A 21502-nucleotide genomic window follows, 5' to 3' on the forward strand; every position below is an offset into this window, starting at 1 on the left:
ACGCAACAAGGGTTCCCCAGGAAAAGGAACTTCGTAACAGCACACGAACGAGAGAAAAGTCTTCATACGTGAAGTCGTGAAATGTGTTTAGGCGTGGAGGAGAGGTGGGGCTTGCCGTGTCTAACCACAAGGTGCCCCATGACCTGGTGAACCCTGCAGCCCCAAGCTGGACTCGGGGCAGGGGGGGCCCAGTGCTGCAGTTCATCTGGCACCTCAGGAAGGCGTCGCTTCCTGGCTCATTTGGGAACGACCTGAAGGTGAAAATGAAGGGGCCTGGCCCCTCTCTGCAGCCGAGAAGTGGTTCTCCCAGAGACCAGTCTCGTTCCGCACTGAAGGTCCTAATGGATTACTTTCAGAGGTAAGACATGCTTCCCACCCCCACCCTAAGGCAGCAGTATTAAATAGACTAGTAGATGGGGATCCTTTTCTCAGACCTAGAAGGGCTTATGACGTTGCTGCAGCTAACTCTCGAAGTGTCACCTTGTAATTTGCAAAGCTGTTGCTAAACTACTACCTGGACAGGAAAAGTCTTTCCCTTGTGGTTTTTGGATTTTTTTCTTAAACAAAAAAAGCTGCTGCTGCTGCGATTTAAAAATATTTTATATTCCAGAGAACTAAAGAACTAATACAAATAGCTCTGTGAAATGCAGAGCACCACAACGCCTCTGTGGAGCTGGGCTATGAAAACACTTTGCATTGCTTAAAATAAGGCTGTTCTACCTCCCCAGCGTGCCTGCCGCCGCGGGGGTTCGCTCCTCAGCGTGGTCTCACACCAACAGTCCTCCAGGGCTGCAGGCTGGTTTCTTCTTTACTTTCTTTTTCTCTTTGCAAGACTTGGAGATGGTCTCAGCTTCCTGAAACAGAGGACACCGTGGCCATTAAACAGCAGTTACTGAAACATGCTACTTCATAAGACAGGATTTGAAAATATACGGCTTTGTGTAACCACAGAACGTTGTGTTCAATCTAAAGGCGAGGGCAGAGCGTAGTCCCAGGGCACGGGCTGACAGTCACAGCAGGGTAAGATTTGGAGGCCCCTTGGTTGTAGCAGTCACTCGGAGCAGAAGTTTTTGAAAACAAACCTGCCTCAACAGAAGTTGTCTCCAGTCCCAGCTAGTAAACCTAACGCCCAACTAGACTTTTGCAGGCGGCTGCTGGTAAAAAAACTGACTACAGCCACCCTTCCACCCTAGAAACGGGGCACTCTATTGCCATAGTTTTCCTAGATTTTTAAACCTGCCGGGGGAGTAAAATGAATAATGTCTTAAAGCAAGTTGGGGGAGTAGAAAGTGGCTTTTCTTTCAAAGGTGGAGGCGCCTGGCTCACCTGAGGGTCTCAGCAGTATGGAAAAGACCAGTCCCAAGGATACAGTGGGAAGCAAACAGCTGTAGGAGCATCACAGCTTGTATATGGTGGGGGGGAAAGCGGGCACCAGCTAAAGGAAAGGGAAGAAAGGCCCAGGGAGGGCAGGAAAGGTACAGGAACAATCCTGCAAGGGGAGGCAGGAGGAAGAAGGCAGGCAAGGGGGATAGAAGAGAGATGGAAAGAACAGCGCAACGCGGCACATGAGAACATAAGCTGTGAAGCCAGCACCCTGCACAAGTGTGTGACACAGGCACCACGGGACCTGAAAGCCTTGCTGCTTTGAGCTGCAGCAACTGCATGCCACCTGGCCACACTGCATATGCAGCCATGCTGTGCTAGCCTGGGACCAGATGATGGCAACAGGACAAAAATTCCCGGGACAGAAATTCCTCTGTCCTTTTCCGGGGATGTGTAGCACAGCACAAGCCACAGCTCTTGCTCCCAGTTGCTGAGGGGTGGCATCACCTCTGCTCTCAAGGGGCCTGAAATGGCCCAGACATTTCAAATCCACACACAGCTTAAATGATTTGTGACAAAACTGAGCTCTAAAGTGCTTGTGTCCTGCTCAGAGCATCCATCAAGCATTCTTCCCCATCATGCTCAGAAAAGGACCGTTATCTAGCAGGAATGCTCCAAGCACCTGGGCCTCACTCAAACCTGGCTGGAGAAGTTACCCCTTTTATCCAGCAACCCAATTTCTCCTCCAAGAAATGTAAAAGTTCCACGTGTGGCACAGGCCAGCTCCCCCTTCCTGCAGGACTGCCCTAATAAATCAGCTTATAAAACTGTTTTCTGTCGCTGACTCCCTCTGGACCAGTGAATACTGAAATACAGTGGTCACACTGCACAGCTGCCAGCAGGGGAATGAATATGGCTCCTTCTCAGAACAAGACATGGTGCTGGTTAGAACATCCCTGGGACTGGTATTCCTGGCTTCCCTAGGCAGAGGAAGAAGCTGTATCTGAGTCACCCATGTTGTCAGTGACTAGAGTCCTTGCCTGGCCATGATACTGGCTACAGCAGGGCCCCATAAGCAGTTACGCAGTCGAGGCAGTGCAACGGTCAAGGAAGTTAAGCAAAGCTCTGAGAACAGCAATGAACAGCCCAGGCTGGCAAGGCCATGAGCCCTTTCCACTGGCTGTATCCTTGGAAGACCCAGCAATGCTGTTACTGCACATCAGTTCCCACAACCCCTAGCAGGAGGAATTTAGGTGCCTTACCCAAGGGTGCCGACTGACCGGATGGCAAAGGTCTGAAAAACAGGGTCTTCGACTGTCACATCAGACTGTGGGAGTTATGTGTCAGAGAACTGCCCCAAAATTAGCACGTGAATTTCTGATCTATCCTCAAGATTTGCTTTTTTAAAAAGCTAGAGTTCTTCTGTCTTTACCTGCTAAGCCAATCAATAGTTTGTATCTGTTGATTGTTGCTTTACCACTGATGGCTACCATACTACTGATTGATACCATATTATTGATTGCTAATAGTATTTTGTAATAGCTTGATAGAGATATATATATTTATATTTGCTTTATTAATCATAGGTAAAATCGCTGGTGGTGATTTTTGTGCTATTTTGGTGATCTGTAATAAAGCAAAGAAATTTAAAGCATAAAAGCCTCTGTGTTCTTCTGTATCGCAGAATCCCACAAACCCATGGTTGTGATCTCTATGCACCCACAGGCCAGGAAACCCTTGGGGTGGTGCCACCACCTCTCCTGAAGCACCAGTCCAGTCTCAGGTACCAGCCAAGATGAACTGTCAGTCCCTGCATATGCAGTACAGAAGTTAATACTTTTGTTAATATGAAGATGAAGAATATCGGTGCTTCCCTGCCAGCGTGCGAGGAGAAACTGATACCCTTTCACAGCACAGACACTGTCAGGATGTGACAAAGGCTACTGCTCACTTCAGTGTTCCAAGCTAAAAGCTGCCAGCACATTTACTCCAGTATTTCCTAGCACTGTGCCTGCGAATCTTAGGGAGAACAAATACACCCAAGCAACGGGCAGTAGCCTCTGTCCCACGCACCATGGGAAGTCTGTGTGGCACTCACCACGGGGACAGCAGGGAGGATGCGGGTTTCCTCCAGGCACTCTCTGAGATGACTTATCTCAGCACGGTAGTCATCCAGCTGGCTCTCCAGCTTCTCCCGCCTGACTCGCTCATATTCCAGCTGGGCTTTCAGCTCCCTCGCAGCCCTGCCAAAAGCAAAGGAGACAAGCGGAGCATGAAGCACATCCAAACCTGCCCTGGCTACTCCACGCCATCCTGTGCCTTTTTTAAGGAACGGGTTAGTCACAGCAGAAAGCAGCGCAGTACTCCTCACAGCAGCTGCGCTGGGGTGAGCTGCGGTGCGCTCCTGGCTCCAGGCCCTTTGTAACAAGCCCAGACCGCCGTTCTGCCTCCTTCGCGGGCAGCTGTGCTCAGCGCAATCTGACCACGAGATGGAGACGTCTTCCCACGCAGAGCCAGACACTAGGGTCTTGGGTAGGCTGTAACCCACGTCCATCTCCAGCTGTGGAAGAGGGAGAAGCGCCCAAGGAGCAAAAACGTTAGTATGAAACAGAAAGAGCAAAAAACTGGAATTCTGGAGGGGCAGGGGCAGCTTTTTCCTTTCTGTCTGGTACCTCTACATCCTTTTGATTAGCTTAGCCACAGATGAGGAATACTCAAATGACAGCCTGCATGACTCTTACTAAAGGGAAACCAAAGCACTGGCTGATAAACAGTCGTACAAGATCTCATTGGTCACACCCACAACGGCTCCTAAATTAATTGAGATTCCTGGAACTGGTTAGCTAAGACATAATTCACATATATTCTTATTACAACAGCAATCGACCTCAGCAACTGAGTCATCTGGAGTTGAGCTGGTTCTCCTCTGTATCAGGATGAATTAGAACAGCTACAAGGATGGAAGACAGTAAAAGGGGGACACCTGCCCTGTGGATTCAAACAGCACAGCAGGAAAGCTCTCAGCAAGAGCTACCACATTTCCAAGACTGAAGTATTCCTGAACCACGCAGCCCAAAGCTACCAAGCTGTATCAGCCTTACTGGTGCTGTAAGAACAGCCCGTGCTTATGCAGGGAACTCAGAGCTCAGGGGAACAGGCCGACTTCTTGCACACTTCAGATTAATGATCACAGCTCCAAAACTGTGGCGCACACATGGTGGCAATTTTTTCCATGCAGGGCAGTCTGGTCAAAGCATGGCACAGCAGTTCACACCAGGCCTCTCACAGCCAGAAAACCTGGACTAAACCAGAAAACATAAAAATCTGCTACAGTGGCCTTCCAAAGTGGCAGCTCCTGCTTTTCATCTAAAAAAATGGTGTTGTCATTAAATATTTTTAAATAATAAGGTTTTCTGGCATATGATACAAGCATCTTGGTGTTTATCCATAGGTAGGTACCCTGAGAAGGGTAGGTATATATGCTGAGAAGAGGTATTTCCATTTCAAAAGGCCAGTGTGGAGCTAGGGGTGCTCTCTAGCCTCTACAGGTGAGAAAGAACCTTCAGAGAGCCTCACAATTTTCCTAGTTTAGCCACACATGCCACAGAAAGCAAAATCCCTTAAAAAAGAGCCTTATCAGAGTCCTCTAATAGGCACTGCTAGCTTTTGAGCAGCTGCAATATCCAAAACGAACTCTAGTTTCTGCCATTAGTCGTGAATTTTCCATTATTGTAAATAGACTGCTCTGACCTTCCAACGTAGGCATCATCTGAGCTGGTCACTCTCCTCTAAAGCTGAGAGAGACACTCCTAGAAGTGATGAATCTCATCCCAAAGTGCATGTCTAATTATGCCCTGCAAGTGCCCACATCTCTTGAAGAAGTCTAGAAAGGAGCTGAAGGTAACTAACTGGGAGGCAGATACGTACACTGCAGACATATCAAGTTAAGGAAGACGGACTTTCAGCCTGGGCCGAGTGATTTGGAACCAAAAGAAATCCTGACCTCCGTTTCTTGGCTCAGATATGGTTGTAAATGAACTACTTAATCCCAACACGTGACACCTATTACCTGCCCCAGACCTACAGAGACTGGTAAATCTGCTATCTTCTTGATGGCGTACAAGCCTACAGAGACTGGTAAATCTGCTATCTTCTTGATGGCGTACAAGCCTACAGAGACTGGTAAATCTGCTATCTTCTTGATGGCGTACAAGCCCTCCAGATACACTCTCCTCTCAGTGACCAAATAAAGATAGTGTTTGGGGGGGACCCAAACACATAATGGACACGGTTATTTACAGAGACTGAGAACAGTGGGTAGCCAAATCTTTTGACAGGTAGAGATGGAGACAGAGCTGTCTTTTGGATGCTGCATTACTGTTTAAGCCCTAAATCTCTGATAGACAGAAGGTCTTTTCTTTGAAACTTAGACAATCTGCCCATCAGATCACCTGACCAATCTAACAGAACCCTTTCATTGAATGGAGAGACTGAAAATCAGACAGACATTGTGAAAAGCGCTTCATGTGCAGGGGCAGGTTTGCTGAGATTTCTTTTTACTGTGGTCTGGATATGAGCTAATGCTTTCTTGAGCATAGAAATATATTGCCCTTGACACTGAAATCTAGCAGGTCATTGAATAATTTCTGCTGTGAATAATTTCACTTCCATCCAAGCCATGATAAGGCTAATGCCTTTTTTCAGATTTATTAAAATGTACGCATGTATTTAGCATCCCCAATGCAAACAAAACAGCCAGAACTTATCAGACCTACTGCACATATGCTGCAGGAAAACTTGAAGGCCAAACATATGATCTTGCACAAGAAGTGTGGACCCATCAAACACTTCTGTTGTGCTGTGGGGCTAATCCTGGTGGAAGAAGTTTAGAAATGATCAGACAAATTGCTGAATTCCATTTCTTTTTCACCTGGCTAAAGTTGGTAAGTGGAAAAGACAGAATGACCAAAGCAATTTAAGTGTAAGTTAGCCTCAAAGAAGGCTTTAAAACAAGCCTCACCAAGTTAAACATTAGCAGGGCAAATTAACCTTACTTCTCAACATCTCTTTCTTCTTTTTTTGTCTTCTTCTCCTCTTCTGTTATTCCTCCCAGCTGTCTGTAGTTGCTGTAGGCAATTTCTAGAAGTTGCTTAAGTTCTTGAATCTTGCAATAGGCCCTCACTGTAAGACAGAGTTCTTCAGGTAGGTAAAATGCATGAAGACAGTCACGCTGGAATCCAAGTCTGGAAAACAGTCTCACAAACACCGAGCAGAAATCACACTGCTCAGCAAACACTGAGCTACACCTGACACCCACACAGCAAACATCTCAAAAACAAGTAGCAATCCAACATGATTTCACCAACAGGGATTAAAGCAGTGTAACAATTACGTTCTGATTGCCCTCTGCTATGCTTTCTAATTTTCCACAGTATATTTAAATGTTCAATGATACAGATATCCTGTCAACTATCTCATCTTACAAAAAGTCACAGCAGTTGGCAGAAACTGTGCAACTAGGACTATAATGTCTTGAGACCAGCTTTTTCAAACAAGGAGTGATGGAAAGACAGTGCTTACTGCGTGCATTCCTTTTATCTGCTTTGTCCAGGGTTAAATCTTCTTTGCTATCTGTACTCCCTTCCACACCATGTCTATCAAAAAACTTTATGTTGTTTGCATCTAGTTCTTCATCACTAGAGTTACTGTCTCCAGTTCTTTGTGTCAAAAGTTCCACAGCTTCCAGCTGCGCAAATCTGCACAGAGAACAGTTAACCTACACTGAAATACGCCCATCATCGGAAAAATGCATATTACAGAAACTCTTTGAAACAATTCATGTTCCCATTTATCGGAGTAGGTTTCAGAATTAAAGGAAGCATTGGTACACAAACTATGAGCAGTTAATCTTTTTGTAGTATTCTGATTGCATGAACTCTGCCTCAGTGGAATCTTATGACAGTGACTCCTACATCAGAGGTATCTTCCTTCACAGGATTTCTTAACTGAATCTCATCAGAAACTGCATTATTTTCATTAATGCAAAAATCCACTAGCCTTTGCTACTTCTCATTTACTTTGTACAGCAAACTGTGAGCATACTGGCTCACAACTTTCCTTCTGCAGATCAGCTAGTTTTTGTCTTTTATGTCTGACCTTATTAAAAAAAAAAATAAAGTGAAAATTAAAATATTTTATAGCTACAATACAGCTTTGCTTATCACTTAGAGCTGGAATTCATAGGCCTGATCTGGTCTTACTCCATCACTGAAAATGAGGATTAATTCCAACAAAGCTGATGTGATATTGATACATAAACAGTAAGTAAATAAACGACAGAGCTATAGGATATGTACTGCTACCTCTTGGCTAAATCCTTTGGAGTCTCTCCAGCATCATTTGTAATGTCACAGTCAGCTCCCATTTCAATCAACCACCGTAAGCAATGGATATGCCCCTGTTCAGCAGCTACGGGAAGGAAGGTGCACACAGATCAGTTACACACAACTGAAGTGTTTCGAACCTAAAATGTCCTCCTCTTGTCGTTATTTGACATGCCAGAGACTGGGTTCACTAAGACACCACAGGGGAGATACTATTCAAGAAAAGCCTACATGTCAAGATGCTCAGGTCACAGGGGTACACAGTTTTGGGGAAGATCATGCAATGTGGTTTCATGATTCTTTCCAGTCCAAGAAATTTACTGGCAACTTTTCCTGAGCACAAGTTAGACTAAACTTGCCAAGTCTCATGCACGTGAGACACACAAGTAACTGCTGCCTCATGCTCCCTTGCAGTAAGGCCTGTATGTTATAGATTTGCAGCAAAGCACTGTCACCTCTCTCTGGCTTTGGACTCCCATATATCACACACACTAGTTGCCCCTGTCTGTGGTGCATGGTGCTGTCTCATGGAGGAGAGAAGCCAGAGCTTTGTGCTGGAGCTATAGGTACCTCATTTCTTGGGCCAGACACTCAAGGCAACACTTCTCAGCTGCAGCCTAACACAACAGCTTGGCCTAGTCATATGGCCTGGCATGGCTACTGCTTACACCCCGTGGTACCAGGAACAACGTCTCACATACGGATGATGGCATTTAGCATGTGTAGCTGAAACCTGTAATCTGTTTTTCTCAAGAAAGCAGCCCCTTCAGATACTTGCTGTACTTGTTTTCTTACTGAGATAAGGAAATGAAATTACAGTATCGGCCATAGTATTCGCCCATAACACCAACCCTGTATGTAAAGATTGGGGATGAAACAATTGTAGGTTAGAACCATTCTAAGAGGGTGGTCAAGAATGCAGAAAACATTTTTTAAATCACTACATACCACTTTTTTTAATGAGAACTTCAATTATGGTTTTAAAAATTCTACCATTTATATCTACTCAAAAATAAATGTGGGAAACAGTGTTAAAACCATATTACAAAAATACCTCCCTGTTTCCTTCTTCTCGTATTTCTTCTTTCAGACATTGCTATGAAACCCCCAAAGAGGACCGTTTCTCTGTAATGCTAGCACTCCACTACTTATCAAGGTGTTAGATACCAGAAGTTTACCTTCCTTCACAGCATCCCGCCAAATGACTTTGTTGTGGTTTTTATGACACATCTCCACAGTACTGATGTGTTCAGTAAATAAAGGTCCAAGCCGCAATACAGTTCATTCTTATACCTAGCTAGCCAATGTTTCTAAAAGTCACATCTCACCTGATAAAAAAAAACTAATTAGTTTTCAGTTTAGATGTCATTTTCCCTTGAATACAAACTCTTCTTTCTTGACTTCAGCTTCGTTATTTTGTTTTGAAAGTGCCACCTACACGCACATGTATCACAAAATATTTTTTTCAGGGTTGCCCTTTTGAGCCCTCAGGAAATGAGATGCTGTTTTTCATGAAGTTTATCTGATGAGTAGGCACTTGAAAAACGAAGTAAACAAGCCAGCCACAAACAGTAACAAGCCAAAACACAGATCATAATTACTGACCTTTGTGCATGAGAGTGGATCCCTTATCATCCCGCTCATTAATATTGATTACTCCTCTTCTCACTAATCTTCTAAGCACTAACAAGTCCCCATTGAAAGCAGCGACATGAGCTGGGAAAGCTAAAACTGAAAATGAAATCCACATGTTTCCAAACAGATGACAGTAATTCCACTAAACACGCTCGTATTTGTCTCTCATGGCTTGCCTCTCTCATACCAACTTATGCATGGACACTTCATAGCTGTAGTTAGCAAGGTTAACGCACCTTTAATCAGTTAAAATGCAGCTGCCTAACTAGCACGGTTCATCACAGACTTGACTGAACATGCCTTGGTTATGGCTACAGGCATCTCACAGAGTCAAGCGATTAATTTATCAACCTGAAATAACAAGTATACCTTTGTTTGATGGTTGATGTTGTATTACTGGTGGTAACTGGGGTGATTTGCCTATTTTGAATTGCATAGTCTAATGAAATATATAAACCATTTTACTTCTCCTTACTTAAAAACTACCCATATAGACAATTTGATTTTTCTAGTAATTTGTTACAGACAGGGAGTACTGACATACACACATATATGTATAATGAAAAAAGACTAACAGATAAAGACAGCAAGCGCCTGGAAAAAGTAGAGAGGTAAAGGTGCAGTTCTAATATCCTTGGTCTGTTGAACATTTTATTTTGATCATGGGTAAACCTAAGATATTTACAAAATCACACTGAGTATCCCAGTCTTCAGCTGTCAGGAAGCATAGTAAGCATTGAAAAGAACTTCCTTATATTGGTAATTTAAATGTTATACTTCTGCTCATACAAGTTTTCAGAATCAAGCATTTCTACAGAATTACAATGCCTATTTTAACAGTATCTTTATCAATACTCACCTTCCTGTTTCTCTGGATGCTCCCCCTCTTCTTCCACACTATCAATATATTGGAGAATATTATCTTTATAGAACCGTTCAGCCAAGTCCCTTGGAGTCTCTCCTTGGTCATTCCTGGCTTTCAGCGTGTGCATGACACTGGCCATTTTACTGACCAAGAACATAAAGCAATGCAAGTGTCCTTCTGCCGCTGCCAGATGAGCTATAGCACAAGGAAAAATAAAGTATGTTAGAGTGGAACACTGCTGCCCGCCAAGAAACCAGCGCTCTCATCACCAGCCAGATCTAGCTCATCTACCAGCACTTGAGCCATCCAAAACTGCACAACAAGTGGGAGCAGCCTCACATGAATAGGGGATGTACAGCTCCTATCCAGGAGAGTTCAGCTCTACGTAAAGGAGCTAAAAGAAAGCTGTCAAGGATAGGATCTCCAAAGAAGAGTTCCTCACTGAGCTGTTTGCAGGAGACAATACTGCCAAGAATCTGTTGAGCACCAGCTAGGAGAGTGCACTTCTGGGGTCTCATCTTTCCTGTGAACACAAATATCTCTTCAGCAGCTGTCTGACTTGCTGTCCTAGAGATACTCATTACAGAGGGCCAAGCAAGCAGTGTCCTTGATTAGGAGTTAAGACCATTTCTACTTTAGTCCCACCTCTACTGTGCCACCACAAACAAGCTGCGTCACACCCTCAGTCACTCCACCTATAAAAGGAGGACAGTGACATTCACTTCACCAGGTAAAGTATTGGAAGGCACATCCCATGGCAGAGGCTCCTATTCACACTTGTTGCGGATAGTTGCTGCGTGCAGGAGCTGCTCCACCTCACCGTGGCAGTGACTGTTCCCTGTGGGGGTCAAGTGTTTCCCCCCTGACCCTTTAGGCTACGCTGAGGTTTAGATATTTAATACTACTAGAGTGCTCAGCCTATAACAGTGCAAGAGGTACAAAACACTTGTTCATTATTTTGTAATTGGTAGTATGCTCTAGTCCCATTAACGAGAAGAAGTTGCCAAATAAACGCTTATTATGTGTTATCACTCCATGAAAACGTTCTGTAAAAGCTTGCTGATGTTCTAGAGGCAAAATGATTATTTTGTCTCCAGATAAGAACCTCTTTATCTTCATAATTAATAAACAATGTACCCAGGAAATAAAAGTCACCATTTTTGGCACATGCAAATTCTCTACTGCAAACCATCCACAGCCTACCAGAGCATAATTGCTTTAAAAGGTGATGGATATTGATTTTACAGTAAGATGACAATAGTTTGGTACAGAAGATTGCTAAAATTTAATGCAACAAAATCTTGAGCTTCACTGAAATCAGAGCAGTTTTCCCCATTGTCCTAATTTTATTCAGTGAGTTAGTTACTCAGGGATAAGTGAATAGAAGAGATACCTTGTTAAAGGTAAGTACTGATTACCAGTCTGCTGGTGAAAAACTGACTCAACCCTTATGAATCCACTTTCAGATACCTAAAATCTTAGGGATAAAACTTCACCTTTTGGGATGAAACTTTTTTTTTAATCAGATGTCTTTCCTGTGCAGAAAGAGGTCAGAAAAGCTCAACATTTTCTGCAAAGGTGGCAAGGGGAAAATAGATTAAAGAGTTGAATTCTTTCCGTGTCTTTTTGCACAGTTTCAGTGGAATGCTGTGGAAGATCCATGAAGAAGCTTTTCCTAAGTAGCTTTTAACCTGTGTGTTTCTTAGCTAGTGCCCAATGTCTAACTGTGCCGCACCATCCTCAGGCATGCTGAGCACTTGCAGTTGAAACTAAAGCCAAAGGGTACTGTGATGTTAACACAAAATATGCAGCTTAGTGCTGAAAACTTTGAAAAACCTTGTCTCTGCCATCACAAATAGGCAGTGGGTGGCTGGTGTTGGCAGCCCAACTTCTCTGTGTTTCATCTCGCCTTTTATAAAATCAGTCTAACACACTACTCACTCTTCTCAAAGTCACAAGTGAAAAACCAGTGCCTATGAAAAATTCAGATGTTGCACTATAATTAAATTAATGCTATATTTAGAACAGGTTTAACTACTGAGCAATAAAGGAAGCATGGATACGGCCAAAAAAAAACAAATACAGAGAAAAAACAAGATGTTGAATTACTAAGCACAGCCTGTTCTGTACATTGATTGAGCCACAGTTCTTCCAAAACATTAGCATGATTAGAGGTAATCAAAGCCTCTGCTATAATACACATGCGCAAAAGGTGCAGCCAGTTTTTCAGTTTTAGGTGTATGGCATTGCAACCTCAGTGAATTTGCTTCAGTATTCTCTTAGGAAAGACTATAGCACTGTCCAGCTCATCTTGAAGCTGAAGTACGTAAAGATGATTTAAGTTCACTTGCTGTTTCACAAGCTGAGGAAAAGCTGATCTGTACAGCACACCGCTTCTATTAATCTTTTACTAGCAATGTTTCAAAGCATTTTCTTTCTTTTGGATGATAATATGATCAAATGAAACAGAACAAAGGCTGGAGGATCAAGCTTCTGTAGATGACAAAATAACAACAAAACCAATTTTCTACTAATCAGTATAGACAGAGCATTTAAGTAGAGCTGTGCTGGCATTTGCTATCTCTTCACAGAAGTCCGTTATCAGGGAAATGCTCACAAATACAAATAAAGCTACCTTCTATGCTGCCACCAGGGTGCCTCATATCATGACCCCTTATTGCTAATACATCAGATGTCCTGCTGGGATGGACATCCTTTATCAAGACCCAGGTTTGCAAAACAGAACACAGATACCAGTTTACTAGGTAAGTGGTGCTTAATAGAGGGTAAAAGATTTTAAGAAGGGATTTAAAAAGATAACTTCATACAAATCACAGAGGGAAAAAGTATGCAATTTGGAAGAAATAACGTGATAAACCATAAGAAGGAAAACGCTAAAAGGGAAAGGATGCAAGGAGAACCCAGGGTACGAGCAATACCATTCACTTTACAGTGGATATTGAGGCAGAGTGGTAGGCAGAGGGACACTGGAGAAACTATGAAAAGCAAGGAATAAATACTGCCCATTTTTTGTGCTCATGATTACAAAAAGAGTACAGAGTACAGATTACAGGTAATACAGAAATACCATACAGATAATACAGAAATACTGGTATCCCAGAAACCAAGATGAAGCAATCACAGGTAAATGAGAACAAGGCTTTTACCAAATCAGTTAAGAAACAGTGGCATACAAAAACCTGCATATGAACATGCCAGAATCCGATCACACTGGCATAGCCATTAAAGGCTGGCACAGATTCAAAATGAAGCACACAGCAGCTGAAACTGCCTCCTTCCCACTTACCCTTCTCCTCCTGTGACCTCCTTGGCACATGCGCTCCACCACATGGATAGGAGATGCTGCCTACCTACACAGCGCTCTCAGCTAGGCTCAGCCTGCTCCCTACTCCAGCACCCATGAGCTCTGATCCCTGCCAGCAGCAGCAGATAACAGGACACTGCCCCAACAGGTAAATACTTTGGATTTTATAAAACCCCTCATCATTATAAAAATGGAAAACCCATGTTGATTGCATGGAATCAAACAGCAAATCCTGCAGGTGTGTAGTTTGCTACAATTATCACATAACACAACTGTAAACCAAAGGTTAAAAAATGTGTGATTTATCCTGATATACCTGGAAGGTTTCCTTTGTTATCCACATCATCTATACATGCTCCCCATCTAACAAGAAGCTGCAAACACCCCAAACGACCATGAAAAGCAGCATAATGAACAGGCTTCCAGTCATTCCTGTCCGAAGCATTCACATTCTAAAATGAAAGCAGCAGGTTAATGCATTCATTTATGAATCTTAGACACAAGACAAATTTTATAAATAGGAATCAGCTGTTCATTGTGTCAAATTATTTAAATCAAATAACAAAGTTCATGCTACATATGCAGTTCCTGTTCCAAGACATGTACTTTTTCCAGGTTCTTGGGTTTATTTAAATAATACACAGATAAAATGTGCATTTTTAGACATACTTCTATCACTGCTTTGGTCATTATTCCTTAAATATTCATCTGGATTATTTTTTTTTTAAGTTTTTGTCTCATTTACTATAGAAGATACATACAATGCAAAAAATCACAACCACCACAGCACCTGATTTTCATTTAATGACACCCTCAGTGGAATGTGGTTTACTCACTTTATTCTCTCCAGATTTTTGGATCATTTCCCTAACATATCTTACAATAAAAAAAAAAAAAGAAAATTTACTCTAAAAATGAATTCACCAACAGTAATTAATCCACAGTCTTAAATCTCAGTTTAAGCTAGGGAGAGTTTGGTTTGGAAAAAGATACCAGATTCTGGCTTTGCGCTAGGGAACTGCGGGTAAGAGTCTCTCACCGCTCCACTTCGCAGTATGGTTTGCAAGGTGTAAGACCTCCCATGGGCTGCAGCTAAGTGTGACGGTGTGCACCCACAATCATCTTGAGCTTCTGCATTTACTCCATTTATTAACAAAGCCTAAAAGAAATGCAAAGTAAAAGCTCGGTTCACCAGCTGAAAAAGCAAACATTGCCAAGAAAGATGACTTCAGACAATCAGCAGGATAACCTTGGCCTGACCCCAAGGCCCTGAGAGTGCACAAAATAAACGTGTTTGCACAGACAGCACAAACGAGTGGAGTGGTTTTAACTAGAGTGACTTGATTTCAGAGGTAAAGACATCAAGACAAGATGCTCATAGCTCCATTAGGAGCTCTCAGCTGATCTTCATAATGAATTTGTCCAGACTGAAGGTCTGCTCTACTTACTTTTGCTTGAGAGTGAGTATCTATACGTACCTGCATGCAAGCATCCTGCCCTCGGATAGCTGCAAGGTGAGCTGCTGTCCACCCTCTGACAGTTACATGTGTTGTATCAGCTCCATACCAGAGCAACCAGTGAAGGCACTGCTCAACCAAAACCAAAGGTTTTTATTTAACTATTTTTCTTATGTATCTGAAGCACATTTTAAGTCCTAATTTATCAGTCAATGCTACATTTCAAAACAGTATTGGAATACGTCATTATGGAAATACAACACCCCAGAGGATGCCTTAGCCAGGTATTTGTGCATTAGGCAGTTACAGGTAAGTTATACTTTCCAGTTTTCACCCAAGGGTACAAAATGTGCAAATAACCTATTAATTCACATCCCAGCACTGATTTTACAGTATGGCTTCTTAATTTTACTCTTCCAGATTTAAAATGTAATCTGTGAGAGTATTCACGTGGCATGAGGTGAAAGAATTGGAAGAAACAATGCAAACATGCTCATTTGAATTCCAGCTAAAATTACTGGCAGGAAAAATACCATGTGACAAATCTAAAGCCTCATTTAATTTATTAGGCTCCTCAGGTGTACATAATCACATTTCTCTTTGCATCCTTCCATGGCCTACATTTGTTTTATTTGCCTTTTTCCAGTAGGCATTATTGCTCACAATGGAAAGCTTTATGAACTATCCAAAAACAGCTAGAAGACCCATTAAAACTTCTTACTATATATTATTATGACTTATTATCTTCTTTCAGGCCAGCCTACAGCTACAGTTCCTCCACTGTCTCCACCAAGAAGCCTAGTGACAAAACCATGACAGATAATTCAATAAAGTCTAACACATTGATTGCAAAGTAGGAGATTCGACTAAAAAATGGCAGAATTTATAGAGGCAGAAAAGGGTAGATAAGCAATCTATTTTTAGGGTTGACAACACGATGATCAGCATTTTCTTGACAATTCCTTTACATTCCAGAAACAGCATTGCACTTATTGAGTTTAGCAAGAACTTTACATTCTTTCCTCTGGGACATGAATTTTTATGTGGTTATTCATGGCCTTGTTGCGTCAAGGTTAGATTGCTGTAAAGATTGTACAAGGAGGCTGCAACAAGAAGGGGAACATTGTGCTGAATACAGCAATTCAGTCCTGCTGGAAGTTTAAAACATTCAAGCAAGCACCTTCTGATTTCTCCATCAATACTCAATGTCTTCATTTATTAAAATAAAATGTTTTAAGACTATTTCTATAGAAAATAAGGCATGGGACAGGACATTGGTAAACCGAATGAACATGTTTTCATGTCACTTCTCACTCTCTGTTTTAATCACCCTCTGAACATTTTACACATCCTACAGCATTTTCTAGGTGTCCCAAGAGAAGGGGAAAACACAACAGGGACAAAAGAAGATCATGAGTCTGGAAGGGATGCCATAAGGCACATTTTGCTCAGAGTAAGAAAATGACTGATTTTTGTAAAATCTGGCAATATTGACAACGTAAACTGCCTGGGGCTTCAAAAAGAGAAAATAAAAACCTAAAATCCCATACTTCTGCTCTTGGTTAATATATTTAATGAGAAAAACAGGCAGAAAATTATTGATTTAGCTTGATCAAAGCTAGCATTTTTGGGTCCAGCCTCTCCCAAAGAAAAAAAAAACCTTGCTGTGTCTGAACACTACCATATTTTACCTCCAGACTTCCAGAGTGGGCAGCACATTGCAATGGTGTGAATTTGTGGACTAAATCCACCTCATTAATATCGGCTCCATTTTTTATCATTGATGCAAGATGTTCTACATCACCAGCTTTCACTGCCTCATGCACGGAAGTATAATTTTGCTTCTTCTTGACAGGTACTGAGGAATAAGAAAAGGGCATTAGTCAGTTCAGTAACATTTTAGAGATAGGAAATAACTGATGAATCAAAGAAACATCAGTGTGTCAGCTTCACAGGAACCAACCAAAATGTTCAGACTAACTTCATGAGATTGAGATTCATACCAGCAGGAATCCTAAGACACTTCTGTTTGTCAGAAACAGAGCAATATGCAAAAACCTGAGACAGCCATGCCCTCTGCAACCCCAGAAAAAGGTCCAAAAGAGTAAGACCCAAAAGAAAGATGACAAGAAGCACAGCAAGAGCGGGAAGCAGAGCTACTCCATGTATGTATGCAAATGCTGGAGCAGGTCCACCCCGACACTGGCTCTCTTCCAAACCTGTGGGCATCACAAACTCTTTCATCAATCACATTTTCAAGTATGACACCAGGGAGGCTTCTCACTTGTGCAAACAAGCTGTCAGCCATCACTTCCCAGGTGCTTCACACAGCCATGCCTCTGCCGCTGGCTGCCTAAGGACTTGGCACAGCATGGCATATCACAGTGGAGGGCACCAGATCCTTCACCAAGTGAGCATACTACACAATTGCTCTTGACTGAACTACACAGACCAGCTTCAGGACAAACTGATGTCAAAATTAAAGCTGCTGTACAAAAGCAGTTCTTCGTACGACATGTTAGTCATCCGGCGTTGCTCTCTCACTAGAGCTACACCATTGCTCTGTCACAGCTCACTTTGTTAGCAGTCTGATATTTTGCTCCCACCAAAGTTAATAACATTTTCACTGACTTCAATGGCACAGGATCAAATCCTAAATGTAGAAGCAGTTGGGTAAAAAAAAAAAAAAATCCACGACCAGGCCATGGGAACAAATAACCTGTGTTCTCCTTCAGGCCTTTCCACTGATTAACTATGTAACTGGAAACAATGGGAGTCACACATCCAAACCCCCTTGCAACATCTTGGTATGTTGCCAAAACTTGCAAACAGAAATAACGTGTTGTAAGTAGATCTAACAGCTGAGGGGGCTAACTTCAGATAGTCAAGCATAAGAGGAACCTAAAATAATTAGTAATCACCTTCTACAGTAGTCATCATTACAGTACCAAAATGCAGTAACACTGTTTGATTAGACTTCACACTGTTAAAAGTCTTGAAGAGGTAGGCTACTGTCTGGCAAGTCAAGCAATCCTGAAATGATTTGTACATTGTACAATTTGTACAAATGAAAATGTAGGTCTTAAGGTATTAGTGCCTCAGTTTTTCCACCTGTGGAGAAGAAATGGTAGTAGTAGTAAAAATTGTTATGCAATTTGAGATTAAAAAGTGTTAAAGAACATGAATGAGATATTGCATGAACATGTTTGTGGTATATGTAAAAAAGTACTACATACAATTCAAAACAGCCTTCGCAGTTTACCAGTTCCTATTTTCCTGTAATGTGTAGCGTGATAGTAGTGCTCAGGCAGATTTAGGGTTGCCACAGAGGAAGAGGGCTGAAGCTGTTTCAATAATCCAGCCTGACTGTAACACACCCCATGCTGTAATGCAGCACTTGATCTTGTGGCTGTGTATCACTCCACTGCCACCTCCCCCAGCTCAGCAGGCTGCATTGCTGCCCTGCACAAAGCGGTTTCAGCAAGGAACCGGGACTCTATCCTGCAAGATACTGTATGAGCAAACAGCAGCAGTGTAGGAACACAGAATGATTCAGATTGGAAGGGACCTCAGGAGGTCATCTAGTTCATGTTTCTGAAAAATATTTAAGTATGTTTTGTGGTTTGAGTTGGTTTTTTTAAAGAGACAATATCACCAGGCCATAATTTTCCCACAAGGGAGTAATTTCTCATCGCCAAGTGACAGTTACAGACTGTAACACAATTATACAGACTTACATGAGAGGAAGATCCGGTTACACTACTTGCCAAAGTACTGTGTTTAACACAATGTCCCAGTACAGCAAGTTCAAGGTAATGCCTTTTTTTTTTTAAATCCAGAAGAAAAGCAAATGACAAGGCTGGCCAGCAAAGTGAATTGTCTCACCTCTCCCACTGGAGACCTACAACTGTATGGAGTTCAACGCCAAGTGCTTCTGCATGGCTTCTTGGCACAGGCCACCATGAACTAGCCAAAGGCACTGTCCTGGGATGGAAATTCAGTAAACAGCTGTTAACATGAATTCTGTAAAAAATACCTCGTTTTTGAAAGTGAAGTATAGGTTCCGTAACTTCATGCAATTTTTTAATCAAAACTGCTATCAAATGCCCATTGGATGTTCTAAGATAATTCCTTTGCAGAAAGTGAGCGTTTTGAGACGGGTATCTGCCTAAAACCCAATTAAAGAAATTAAGTGACGAAGAATACGGCTCAGAACAGGGCAATGCGAGAACCTGAGGCTTTCCAGAGTTTCTGTAAGACACAAGCCCACCCCTCTGCAGCAGGTCTCGGCAGCAGCGCCTGGGGCGAGGGGAGGCCGCGGCCCCCGCCGACCCGACGCCGCGGGCCCCGCCAGCCCGGGGAGCGCAGGCCCGGCCGGCTGACGCGGGGCTCACGGCCGCCGCTACCCGCCTTCCCCCCCGCGTCTGGCCAATACAGAGCGACCCGTGGGTCCCAGCGGCGCCCCGTGGCACAGGCCGAGGATTTCGGGCAAAATCCCTGAGGAAAGGCTGAGCCAGGGCAGCGCGGCAGCGGGCGGCCCCGTCATGGCGGCGCCGGCCAACGGAACTTTCCCCTCACGCCGCGGCCAGGAGACGGGCCGCTGCTGCCGCCTGCCAGCACCAGCGCGGCGCTCGGGGGCCGGCGGGGCAGCCCCAAGGCCTCCGGGAAGGAAAGCGGGGGGAAGGAGCGCAGGCGAACAAGTCTCACCGGCCGGAGGGGAGGCGGCCGGCGGCCCCTCACAGCAGAAGCGGCTGGGAGGCCGCCGCTCTCGCCGGGAGCCTGCGCCCTCCTCCTCCTCCTCCTCCTCCTCCTCCCCGCGCCCGGCGCCGCGGAGGGGTTACTATGGGCACGGCGTGCGCTTCCCCCGGGCTCGCCGGGCCGCGGGGAGGCGGCGGCGGGAGGAAAATGGCGGGCAGGGCGGCGCGTGCCCGGCGCGGAGCGAGGGGCAGCCATGGCGGCCAGGCCGGGAGCGCTGCCCGCCGCCCGCCTGAGGTACGGGACGGGCAGGAGGGGCAGTGCAGCAGGGAAGGGATGGCGGGGGGGGGGGGGGAACGACACACCCGCGCTGCCTTGCGGTGCTTTTTGGCAGCCCTAGGGCTGTGTCTTCACTGCATTCCCCAGGGAGGTGTCACCACCAAGTACCTGTTCTGATCTCTGAAGCCATCGGTGCTGCGTTGACCAGGAGGTATTGAGCCTGTTCATGCTCCCAGCGGGGCCATCAGACTCCAGTCCCGATTTGTAGACGCTGAACCCCCCCACCCCCCCCACCCCCCCGCGCTAGGGTGCTCACAGGGGGGTGGGCTTTTCCCCGCTCCTCAGACCCTCGGTGAAACCCAGCTGGAGCCAGGAGGGCAGCCAGGTTCCCCTGATGGGGCAAAGAAAGCACCCTGCATTTCCAGAGCCCCACTTCCAAGCAGGATGAACCCATCACGTTTACAGGTGTGCCTTGATAATTACATGGACCAAGACAGGCCCAAATTAGAGCTTAATTATCTTCATTATTAGAAAGTGGCCATAAATCTTCTCGCTGCAACTTACAGGTATCTTTCTGTTCTATTCCTAGCAATTTGTTTTCTTTTTCCAACAGCCTTCTGCATGAAAACATCACATCTCTGCTCAGTCTCCCCTGCATTTCAGTTTGCATGATTCAGAAGTTGACAGTATTCCAGGATACAAACTGCCAATTGCGCCAAACATCCCTGCTCCAAGATGAAGTTGCAACAGTTAATGCACCAGTAACTGCTCACAGCACAGCCAGCAGCCACACACCCTGCAATAAGGACTGACTCGCCCTCCATCAATCTCCCAAGTATTTTTGCTCCTCTAGACTTTCCCCAATTGAAAGACACTTTTGAAGCTGACATCTGCAGCAGGGCACACTTGCAACTATTACTACAACCTTAATATGAGAGTCGAAGACTTAAACTGCTTGAAACCCGGTTGTGAAGATGGGAAAAAGTATTGCAGGCAACAGCAAAATCACCTTCACAAGCTGAATTTCTACTTACATCATACAATCAGGGCGAATTCTGATCTCCCAAGTACCCTCACTGCAAGAGTCATATAGTAGGACTGTGACATTGCTTTGACTTTTAGTGCTTAGGTCTTGCTCCCAGCAGCTCTAAAAATATGCGCTATATATATATATGGCAGAGTGAATCAATCATTAAACACACATTCTCCTACAACACACAACCATATGATTATTTCCAATCCCATAAAGATACCAGCCACACAAACCCGCTACTGAAAGGAAAGAATCACACTCAAAATATATGCTTAATTTTCTTTATTACATTTAAGAAATAATAACATCTCAGGATATCTGGTTTAACCATCTAAGTCCAGTCATAAGCAACAAAAAAAAAAGTTAACCATGTTTCAAATGAGCATTCTTACATTCATTCCCCCCTGTAATGTAAAGAAAAGTGTTCAGCTGTATTAAATTCTTAGGTGTTTGACTAATGGAGGAAAAAAAAAAAAAAAAAGTCTTAACTACCAGGCATCCTGGTTT

The 21502-nt window shown here is 43.9% G+C and overlaps 1 protein-coding gene and 1 long non-coding RNA gene across 10 annotated transcripts; one reads left to right on the forward strand and one right to left on the reverse strand.

The window, feature by feature from the left end:
• Nucleotides 1-582: 582 nt before the first annotated feature.
• On the reverse strand, nucleotides 583-19908 carry ANKRD42 (ankyrin repeat domain 42). Of its 9 annotated transcripts, none has more exons than XM_056327246.1 (14): nucleotides 19696-19902; nucleotides 18874-18972; nucleotides 16680-18099; nucleotides 15010-15117; nucleotides 14571-14690; nucleotides 13848-13983; nucleotides 10201-10401; nucleotides 9312-9437; nucleotides 7686-7791; nucleotides 6904-7079; nucleotides 6378-6504; nucleotides 3422-3566; nucleotides 2586-2650; nucleotides 583-854 (listed from the first exon to the last, which is right to left on the reverse strand). In XM_056327246.1, the coding sequence occupies exons 3-14, from the start codon at nucleotides 16866-16868 to the stop codon at nucleotides 809-811; spliced, it is 1545 nt and encodes a 514-aa protein (XP_056183221.1). In that variant the 5' UTR covers nucleotides 16869-18099; nucleotides 18874-18972; nucleotides 19696-19902; the 3' UTR covers nucleotides 583-808. The 9 variants fall into 9 exon arrangements, 8 of the variants coding, with proteins under 8 accessions (XP_056183221.1, XP_056183219.1, XP_056183220.1 ...); XM_056327244.1 differs by having other exon boundaries at nucleotides 16680-18489; XM_056327245.1 differs by having other exon boundaries at nucleotides 18726-18972.
• LOC130144110 (uncharacterized) lies at nucleotides 19848-21453 on the forward strand. Its single transcript, XR_008820011.1, has 2 exons — nucleotides 19848-19980; nucleotides 20576-21453. It is a non-coding gene; the product is annotated as an uncharacterized LOC130144110 (long non-coding RNA).
• The last annotated feature ends 49 nt before the right edge of the window (nucleotides 21454-21502 follow it).

This window comes from Falco biarmicus, chromosome 2 (genome assembly GCF_023638135.1).
Source record: "Falco biarmicus isolate bFalBia1 chromosome 2, bFalBia1.pri, whole genome shotgun sequence".
NCBI classification, from domain to species: Eukaryota; Metazoa; Chordata; class Aves; order Falconiformes; family Falconidae; genus Falco; species Falco biarmicus.